This window comes from Daucus carota, chromosome 1 (genome assembly GCF_001625215.2).
Source record: "Daucus carota subsp. sativus chromosome 1, DH1 v3.0, whole genome shotgun sequence".
Lineage (NCBI taxonomy): Eukaryota > Viridiplantae > Streptophyta > Magnoliopsida > Apiales > Apiaceae > Daucus > Daucus carota.
Genome location: NC_030381.2, coordinates 22846151 through 22856832, shown reverse-complemented (window position 1 = coordinate 22856832; position 10682 = coordinate 22846151). Strand labels below are relative to the sequence as shown.

The 10682-nt window shown below is 35.5% G+C and overlaps 1 protein-coding gene across 1 annotated transcript; it reads right to left on the bottom strand.

Annotated features, from left to right (window-relative positions):
- Nucleotides 1–1791: 1791 nt before the first annotated feature.
- Nucleotides 1792–9964, bottom strand: LOC108201897 (cellulose synthase A catalytic subunit 1 [UDP-forming]). The gene is made up of 14 exons (XM_017370238.2): nt 9559–9964; nt 8594–8789; nt 8297–8478; nt 7526–7646; nt 7176–7365; nt 6766–7032; nt 6277–6622; nt 5336–5473; nt 5117–5242; nt 4330–4542; nt 3973–4237; nt 3374–3570; nt 2914–3264; nt 1792–2663 (listed from the first exon to the last, which is right to left on the bottom strand). Exons 1-14 carry the CDS (start codon nt 9637–9639, stop codon nt 2073–2075), a joined length of 3264 nt encoding a protein of 1087 aa, XP_017225727.1. The 5' UTR covers nt 9640–9964; the 3' UTR covers nt 1792–2072.
- Nucleotides 9965–10682: the final 718 nt, after the last annotated feature.

Sequence of the window (10682 nt, the reverse complement as noted above, 5' to 3'; positions counted from 1 at the left end):
AACCAGTGAAAGGCTCCAACATGTGGCCGGAAAGAAGCATACAATCTATGGTTTTACTGTGGAGAGAAGAATGCCAGGCAGACCAGAGAAGGCAAGGAGAAAGGAATTTGATGAGGATGGAAAAGGTTTCAATTACACTTCTTTAATAACAGAAACACTCATAGTCAGCAAAAAATTCTAGAAATAAACTATAGTCACTGTGGAGTCCCTGGACACAACTAGAAGACATGTAAAATCCACCTAAAATGATGAACCCTCAACCAAAGAAGATACTTGGCAAGCCAAGGGTGGAGAAGCCTATAACATGTGTTGCTCTCAAGAAAATACAACCAAGAAAGTTTGCAAACATGGGATATTGCTTATGCATTGATCCAAAAACTGTGAAAACCTATTTGAATGTAAGTTTGTGTGTTTTTTTTTTCTTCTGTCCATGTGCCTTGCATAGTTTTTCGACATGTATTATTTACATGTTTTTCAAAGAGGGTTATTTGATTCAAAGTGGAGAAACTAACGTCGAAGAATTTCAAACTCAAACGTTGAATCTTGCCACTATTATTCACCGAAAGATGCTCATCCAGCCGCACAACCCAATTAGTATAATGTGGATTATCAACGAAAATATTAAATTTTTGTCTAACGATATCCTTATGATAAGTTTTTGGTTCTATCCGGATGATTTGAAGGAATTATGAATTTTATGTTCGGATAATTTGAAAATATTACTGAATTTTATTATATTAATTTTATTTTATGAATATATTACTGCAATAGAATTAGAAAGAACTCTTATTCAGTTAAAAAAATTTAAAAAAAATAATCAAATATTTTTTTGACAAAAATATTGTTGTTTGATGGTTATTTTAATAAAGAAACTACTCTAATTACTCTACCATGTCACGTGGACTAACTTGGTTTTCCAGTTAACAATCATTATTAACGTCATTACCGATTTTTTGCTTGAATTTTAAAAGCTTGTTGGTTAAACATGTCAATAAAACACATTGATGGTTAGTTAGGAAAAAAAAAAAAAGCGAAAAGGTGTTAATAGGTTTTTGGCGGTAAGCTCGTTTATACAATAAATAGGGAATCGTTTTGTATATCTATTAAACTCCAAGGAGGGTAAGCAAATAAATATTATATGCATCATATAATATATTATATGCGTCATATAAGCTAATAATTAAAAAAAACTAATGAATACAAACATGATTAGATAAAATTCTACAATCTGTAACTTCTAAATATGCTTCGTCAATGCCATATAAAACATGAATAGTAAATATAATAAATAAATCTTATCTCATTTATCATTATATCGCATAAGTCATATTATTTTCAGAGTTCGGCTCACCGAAATCCTGATGTGTCTACTATGCCTATCTGACCTTCCCTATTAGGCTCTCAATCCAGGTTGCTCAGTGTCTACTATGCCTATCTGACCTTCCCTCTTAGGCTCTCAATCCAGGTTGCTCAGCTATCCTGATGTTTCTGCTATGCCTCTCTGACATTCCTTTTTAGGCTCTCAATTGTTTAGGAGATATCTACCACAGCTGCTATGTAATATGACTTAATTTATATAATTCTAAATAGATAAATTTGTTTATGATATTTTATTGATGAATATATTTTTTTGATATAAATCGTAGAATAGAGTTTTTAGTCCGACATTAGAATTGTGGATGTAAAAAGAAATTCAAAATAGCTCGTTCTCATTTATGAAGGGTTCTCTGCTATTACAATTATTTCCTACTATCTTTGGATTAATGTCATATAAAACATGAATTGTAAATATAATAAAAAAATCTGAATTCTGGTATAATACAGGCCACAAATACACAGGTAATTCAATTCTGTAACATTTCTCAGGAAATTGCCAACATTATCTTTGATAATAAATAAATACAACATATGAGCTGTGTAACAAACTAACTTGACAAAAAAACGTGTACATATAAGGATACAACAAAGTGCCTGCTTCCTCTGTCCCGGTTCCTTTGAAAGCCAAGAAGTGCAACATAACTTATATTTCATTCCTATTTACACCAACTGGGGCTTGTCTGAAACCAAATGGCTTAGCAATCAATGCCACATTGTTGGCCATCTGTTGAGACTTTTGTGGGGTCAGATGTGAATGGGTCAATCCGAACCCATAGCAGGGAGAAAATGGAGGCGAGGAGAATAGACCAGACGATGACGATGGTTGGTGTGCGGTTTTGCCGACCCAACAAACCCTTCAGGAAGGGATATAAATGGACAATGACCCAAAATGCAAAGAACAGTTTGCCGAAAAGAGGACCCCATGATTGATATCCACTGTTAATGGCATGTGAAGCACCTGCAACGATACCAACGAGGTTGAAAATAAGCACTGTGGTTGGCGGTATGAGAAGAGCTGTCCATTTAAATATGTAGAGCTCAGCAAAATCCCCGTCTTCATCAGATGCCTTTGAAGTAACAGTAAAGTTGGTATCAATCCCAGCAAGGACTTTTAAGAGCCCTTGGAAGACAGCAAAAAGATGGGCAGAAGTACCACCAATGACCCAAAATTGTTCATTCCTCCACCAATCTTCGATAGTTACACCACTCCACCTTAGTTCCAGTATACCAGTTGCAGCAATGGACATGAAAAGAAGAATAAACCACATGCTAGCAAAGTTGCTTATCTGCAGGAAAGTTCCTTCAAACATTAGATCTAAGCATTTAGTTGACATTAGTCTGACAAGTATAACTCTAGAGGCTATTGGAAACAAATAATCTAGTAATATATCATATAGGCATTCACCACAGATAAGATGCATAATTGTGAAAGAACATGTTCATTTCACAGCCGATTAGAGAATATACTCTATATAGCAATTGAGTATTGATATAATATGACCCATGACCAAATATAAAATTTAAACAGTTGCGCACCTCTGGAATAATAAACTTGTCGGTAAGAAGGCAGATAGCTGGAAGTACACAGTAAGCAATTAGTGGAATTGAGGTTATGGGATAGATGATGGTATTAATGTATGCCAGTCTCTCCAAAGGCCTCAATTTGCCATTGTATCCGTACCATATGGGGCAATGCCTGCTCAGCAGAATTTCTATTGAACCCAATGCCCACCTAAGAACCTGGTTAAGACGATCAGAAAGATTGATAGGAGCAGAACCCTTGAATGCTGGTCGAGGAGGCACACAGTACACTGAGATCCACCCTCGAGCATGCATTTTAAACCCAGTCAAAATATCTTCTGTTACAGAACCATATATCCATCCAATCTGCATTAGGAAAGATAGTCACATTCCATCATCTTGTTATGATAATGTGCATATTGCTTGTGAAGTCAAAACTTTAAAAATATCATAAATTTACACAATGAAAGATTACCTCCTTGCCCCATTCAGACTTGTCCTCGTATCCACAGCTAATAACATGAATTGCTTCTTTCAATAGGGTTGCAGGATTTGTTGTTGGCGGGATGCCTCCTTGCTCCATAAAGGTAGCAGCAATGAAAACTGGAGATTGACCAAACCTTTTTTCTAAATTCTTTTGAGACATAAGAAGCGACTTCTCATCATCATACCCTATACAATCCAAAATGCAATGATATTAGTATACTATAATACATATAACCATCTTCCGAGGTCAAAATCTAATATAAAGTACAAAAATCCTAGTTTTATTTCTCAATTCATATTACTATATGTCTACTAGGGCCTTGATTAAAAAACCGAAATGTAAATTTCCAATGTCAATCCAACTATTTCAGAAAGAGAGGCTACACCACATTTATAACTTCTTTCTTTGTTTGGAACGGAGGATTAAACTTTTTAAGTCCCAATCAGAGTCGCATTCTCTTTTCCCGGATATGTACTCATATGCAACTTACACTTTATGCATGTACACAATTTATGCAGAAGCTATTCTGTAACTTTTACCAGAAAGAAATGAATTACGCTTATACCCAGACGATAAAAAAAACGAACCTTCAACACCCTCGTCAATGTCCTCCATATTAAATATAGGGATTGTTGATTCAGTTCTTTTTGCTGCCCTCTTCTTATCAACATACTTCTTGTTTGCATGCCTTCCTTTCTTCCTCGAGCCACAACAACTCTTTACGATGATATTTGGTTCCAGATCAGCCTCTGATAAGACTGGATCATATCCATACAGAGCTTGCCTATTGAAACAACATCCTGTTCCCACGTAGACTGGACCTTGGATGCCATCCAGCCCTTTCAAGTTAATCTAAATAATTGATGAACAGACAATCATAAAAATGAGTATACAGTTTAGTTAAAGAATAATCATATTTGTGTAACTGTTTTCAGAGGACATACATCAAAGAAGACAATATTGCGATTAGCATATCGATCGTGCAAATCAATCCCATCAAACCTCTGCGGAAATTGTACATAGCAGGTTCTCTTTCCATAAGCTGGATCCATCATGAAGCACATGGCCTCTTTAAGAGCTTTACTGTTATTGAAGTAATGATCACAATCCACATTCAAAAGATATGCACCATTCGTGAGGACAGCTGAAACTCGAATCTGTAGATGGCAATCATAAATTTATCAAAAACGCGAACAAGAAGATATGATGTTCTATATGTATCCAGTACCCACAGTCCACACTTCCTAATGAATGTAAATGTAAAAACAATCACGGATTCACAGAACTTTTAGATCCTTAAATTGCAACATCCACTAAAAGATGATACCAAGCAATGCCGCTAGTCAAAACAGTAACAGGAGAAACTCATGCCACATAAGCTTATAAGATAATGTTAAAGGAAGTTTATCATCGCGACATGTCACCATATAAGCTTATGAGTTAATGTAAGAACTTAAAAAGGACGACTATCTTGATGACATGTCATGGCTACACACCTAGACCATCGCAATCAGTGCAGAATATGCAAAGTAAATAGCTCTCTTCTGTTAGGACAGAGGGACCTATAGCTATAATGTACTAATACAATCACATTCAGACCAATAAAAAAAAATTTGACAAGGATTTTGGCCTGATAAATACACCAGATTGATAAGCATGCACTGTAACTGCAACACTATGAAAAACTAAAATCTATAGAAGAAAATACAATGATCTATGGAAAACACAAACCAAGGCATTCATTGCTCCTGCTTTCTTATGATGTTGGAATCCTGGACGCTTCTCACGAGAAACATAAACTAGTCGTGGCAATTCATTGCCATCTGTATCCAGGCCACCGCTATGCCCCAAGAAAACCTACCACCAATTAAAAAAAAAAGAAAATGAATGCAATCCATTTAGAGAAAAAAAAATACCATTTAAGTATAAAATTAAGGATACTTGTATTACCTGGATCATTCCTGGATGATCCCTAGGGTTGTTACCGGGCCACGGGGTACCATCTTGCATTGTCCAACCCTCTTCTGGCATTTTCTGTGCTTTAGCAACAAGTGCATTGATTCGAACTTTAAACTCTTCGTACTCTCTCTGAAAGAAATAATTTGTTATCATTATGGTCACAGTTAAAGTTTTCAAATGAATCATTTTATATAATATCAAAAGGCACAGTAAAGGACAATTAGAATAGTGGTTCTGCTTCAGATAACCAATGATATAAAGGTTTGTACACTATGCAAAAATGGTGCATGTAATCAAAATATAGAAAACAAAATTGTTAAAATGGAGTACAAACTGACATTTCCTTAATTGGGAATAGTGAGATTCATAAGAACTATGTTACCCAGATTCTTCATTTTGTCTCTTTCACCTCAAACCGGAACATAGCACACCAATAACAAATCTATTAAAAAAGGGAAACATCAACCACTAGTGGGCCCCAAATCATAATTTTCATTACTGGGATTCAAACCCATGACCTACATACTTAACCACATTCACCCATGTAGCATTATATGAAGTTGTATTCTATTGTTAAATGGATTAGTAGCATTATCTTACTTCTGTTAGGGGTGTTCATGGGTCAGGTTGCTTGAAGGCATTTGACAACAAACCTAATATAATCGGTTTGATTTTCAACCCAAACTACAAAAAAAATATTATCGGTTCCGTTTCAACTTTTTTAACGAACTCAAGTATCATGTATTAGGTTGATCAGCTGAGTGGGTAAAATCCGTATGACTGGTTTGACCAACCCATAAAAGTACCCTTGCTTTTGTCGTTTTATCCAGCTACTTCTTTAGGATAGTCTAAAAAAGTACTACCTTTATTTTGAAAAACAGAATTATAACCTACTACACTAAAGCAGCATGATTCAAACAGTATTTGATTACCTTCATTGCCCTTCGCTCTTTCACAAAAGAAGGTTGTATCTTGTCTTTCAAGTAGTCTATCTTCTGAGCAAAATAAAACTCTGGAGCTCTAGGCTCAATTTGGTGCTTTCTGCAGAACGGCACCCATTTCCTTGCAAACTCTGCCGTCTCAGATAAAGATTCAAAGGTTAGCATAGCTGAACCATCATCTGAAACATAACATGAGACTTTGTCTACTGGGTAGTCGACAGCAAGAATGGACAACACTGTGTTAGCAGTAACTAGAGGAGGCTCTTTCAGAGGATCCACAGTACTGACAAAAACATCTATAGGTGCCAGCTGGGAAGGCTCTCCTTCCCTGTCATATCTGTAAAGAACAAACTATATTAATAATTACACTGATATCAACTCAAAGAGATCCCAGCAGTTCATTAACCATGAAACTCATGAGTCATGGACAACAATCTAACAGAAGAGAGGTACATTGCACATTGGAAAAAGCCCACTAACCTTATTGCAAGCCTGTCAAGGTATGTCTCGCGATTAATGGGATACCATTTTGGAAACTGATCTAGTAGCCAAGATACAGCAAACCAAATCTCACAGATAACAGAAACAAGCCACAAGGGGTATGCATCGTTTACTGGATGAGTAACACGGTATTGCAAGAAGAACCCCAAAATAATTAACCGCAGTATGATTACAACACGATAAGGAGTAAGGTGTGCAGAAGAAATGGGAACTATACGGCTCATGGGTTGGCGAGCATCATCAGCCCTGCGATGCAAACAGTTATCAACATTTCGGTAAAAGGTTATAGACCAAGTCCATATCCAAAAACACTTGATCATAAATTCAAGATGTTTCCATCTAACCAACATATTTTTGCCATAAATTAAGCAAGATATGAAGATACTTACATTTGCAATTCTTCTCCGTTAGATCCTGTGCCTTCAATATCACCTCCTTTGCCTTCATTGTATCTGTTTGTGACCTGCACCAGATTTTTTTCCTGTTTCAATTTCCAGCCTTCGACCCTTTCCTTCCAGTCAACATTTCCAAGCCCATAAGAATTCAAATCCTTTGAGGGGTCCACAATTCTAACAGGAACTGCACATATTAATTCATAATTTTAGAATACAACAAACAGCTATTAATCTGATTGATTTAGAATTTCAGGATAATTAGTTAAAATCATTTTGGTTATACATGATAAAGCAATTAAAAACAGATATGATTTATTTAGTCAACAGATCAAACTTGTAGGTACCAGGAAGCCTTGGATCAATGTATGGAAGTGAATGAACATGTTTGTCGCCAGGGCCCAAAGGACCTGACGTACTCCTTATAGATTGGGTGTCTGGAGTAGCACTGGGAATATCACCAGATACCTGAAAAGTCAATGTATGAGCAACACATCTGAATCTCAAAGAACTGCAGAAATTAAAGTTTTTCTAACGCAATACGACCTGAAATATAACAAATTCAATACTGAAAAGAATGACAAAATAAAAGAATTGTTCTACATTAATGATCAATATATGTATATGTCTATTGCCCAAAACCTGGAGGGTGATTGCTCCAGTGCTAGACCTAGACTAGTAACTTGAAATATAACAAAGCACTGATAAGAAAAAACCAGTCTACCACTGACAATCTTGGAAGCTAGTTGACTTGGTTTGCAAAGTGAGTACAACAATCAACATTCAATGAATATGAGCAGTAAGCGACACTTTACGATCACATATTTCTAGACTAAATATGTATCAAAACTGAGGGACTCAGTGGTGACCTAAAAGTACCAATTGTTAGCACTTAGGGACACAAATAGAAAGATGTAAGAGATTTGAGTACACAGCCAAGTATCATCTTGAGAAATTACTCAAGTGCACTAGCACATGAAAAAAACCATTACAAATTTTGCCTCAAAATTTGATAGAAAACTAGTTTATAGAAATCCAATTTAAAATCCATAATTGAACTTTAAAAATAAATATTGACACCTTAACAAATAGTATGGAAACTTAGGATTTTCACTTACTGATTGTCCGTTGGTGAGAAGGGGAATGGGTTGATGAGATTCATGCCTAGAGGACGAAGAGAGCTCAATATCTTCGCCTTGCCACTTGCCTCTTGCTTGTTTGTTTCCTTGAGTATAGTTAAACTCATTCTCCAAATCATCAACATCATCCTCGTCATCATCACCATCAACTCTCGGACTCCCTGATTAAAAAAAACATATATAATTGTTTACTCACACACACACACAGACACACTTAACAACAACGTGTATTTAAACCAAGAGAACCATTTGAAACATTATAACTAAAAAGCCAACCTTTAAGTCTTTTATATCTAGTCTTGCACTGAGGGCAAGACTGGTTTCCATCTCGCCTCTCATACTCATAGCAAGGCCTGCAAACTGGGAAAGCACACTCATCACAGGCAACAAATGGATCACCTGTGGCCGTAACCCCAACATCATCACTGCATATCTGACACAGCTTGCCATTCAAATTCTTTAGGGGCTTGTGCTGCATTTCAGACAGAGAACTGATCAAACACAATTAATCGAAAAAGCTAAGCTTACTTAATACAGTTGATCTATAACATGTAAACAAATCAAAAGCTGGGAAAACATTTTAAGTGTACAATTGGATTTAAGCTTTGTGACGTCAGCTAAAACTTGGTTTATTATTAAATAGAAACATTCCAGCTTTATTCAGAATCCAGATCCGAAGCAAATACTATATTAATATCAGTCTTAAAACTCAAAAAATAGAAGCAATTTATATCCGGGTTTATCATATTAAAATACCATATTAACTAAGTTTGATATAAAAGAGGTTGATCCATTGCCACAAAACTGAAACCAGTATTGTAAAATTTTAATCTTCAGATTTATACCGCCAACATTTGCATTAAAAGAATCAAGGGAAGCATATTCAATTAAATTTCATTTGAAGTAGTTGATCCATCAGAGAAGTAGAATTAACTATGTGACGAGATTCTGATCTTACTGTAAACCTATTCAGCAACAAATTTAAGTATTTATTACAATTCAATCAGTGCCCATCTCCTAATTGAACAAAAAGAACAAATCTTTGAGCTAAAGATTCACCCTACCGATGATGATTCATATATCAATACAACCCATAACACAAATGCATAAAAAACAAAACCCAGCAAAGCAAATCTAACTAAGCAATCCACATCTCTAATTTCATAAAAATCCTAGATTTAAACTTTAAAGAGCTAAATTAACACACAAAACCAATACAGAGAGAGAGAGAGAGAGCTTACACCACTATCAGAATCATGCCTAATCCGAACCAACTGATTCCTATTGTGAGATCCAGCCACTAATCCATTACTTGCTTCCATCTCTGATCTTAAAAATCAAACTCAAGATTCAACAATTATTGATGATGCACCAAATTAGAAATGCTCAGCATCTCTCTCTCCCCCTCAAAATCTCTCTCTCTCTCTCCTTCCTTCACACACCCATAAATAATAAATGTGGTACATGATTTATAGTATTATATTATATTTGTCCTAACATTATTTTGAAGAAACCAAACAAGCCATCAACCGGTAGCAAGTAGCTAAAGTCCTGGACTTGTTCGAGCTGTGATTTAGAGTACAGTTGGGTTAAGTTGGATAGGCCAATGAGAAAGTGACACGTAGTGAAACAAGTGAGTCTGTCAGTGGATTGGCTGTTAACAGGCTGTTGTGTTTGGGTAATGTGTTTACCTGTTATTACCGGTCACTGTTCTCCGACATCTCCCGTGGCTGTCGGTGCATCTGCCTTTTTACTATTTTGCCCTTTTTTCATACCCACATGAGAGCAACCCCAATGGTGTTACCTATTTTGAACCCCTAAAATATAATAAAATAATGATTACCTAAAATATAGGTAAGCAAAAACTTGTTTTCCTCCAACGGTATTCCCTATAATCATCCCTGTATTTGAAAACATAATATTTTACTATGATGAGATAGATAAAAAAAAGAGGGAAAATGAAAAATGAAAGAAAATGAGAGAGGGAGATGAGGTGGAAAAAAAATAGGGGCTTGCTTTTCTATCCCCTAAATATGGAGTTTTGTTTTCTCTCACCTAAAAATTTGAGGTAAGGAGAGGATGGTTGGAGTGAAGAAATTTTACTCAAACCCCTATTTTTGTCCACGTAGGCTCATTATAGGTAAGGGAGATGTTCCGTTGGAGTTGCTCTAAGTTTGATTTTGATTTTTAGCACAGATTTGTTGTATATTATTATAAACTTTTTCGATGGACTGAATTGAGTTTAAAATAAATTATGTTTTTCGATTTCGAGTTCTGGTTAAAATTATTGTAATAAATGTTGCTAGAAGTCTAGAACTATATATTGTCATAAAAATTGATTGATTTATTTAATAGTATTTTGATA

Coding starts and splice junctions, on each gene's coding strand:
- LOC108201897 (XM_017370238.2), bottom strand. CDS start 9,639: ATGGAAGCAAGTAATGGATTAGTGGCTGGATCTCACAATAGGAATCAG. Junction 5,243..5,335: donor ATCATCCAGGAATGATCCAG/GTAATACAAGTA, acceptor AATTGGTGGTAG/GTTTTCTTGGGGCATAGCGG. Junction 2,664..2,913: donor ACAAGTTTATTATTCCAGAG/GTGCGCAACTGT, acceptor ACTTTCCTGCAG/ATAAGCAACTTTGCTAGCAT.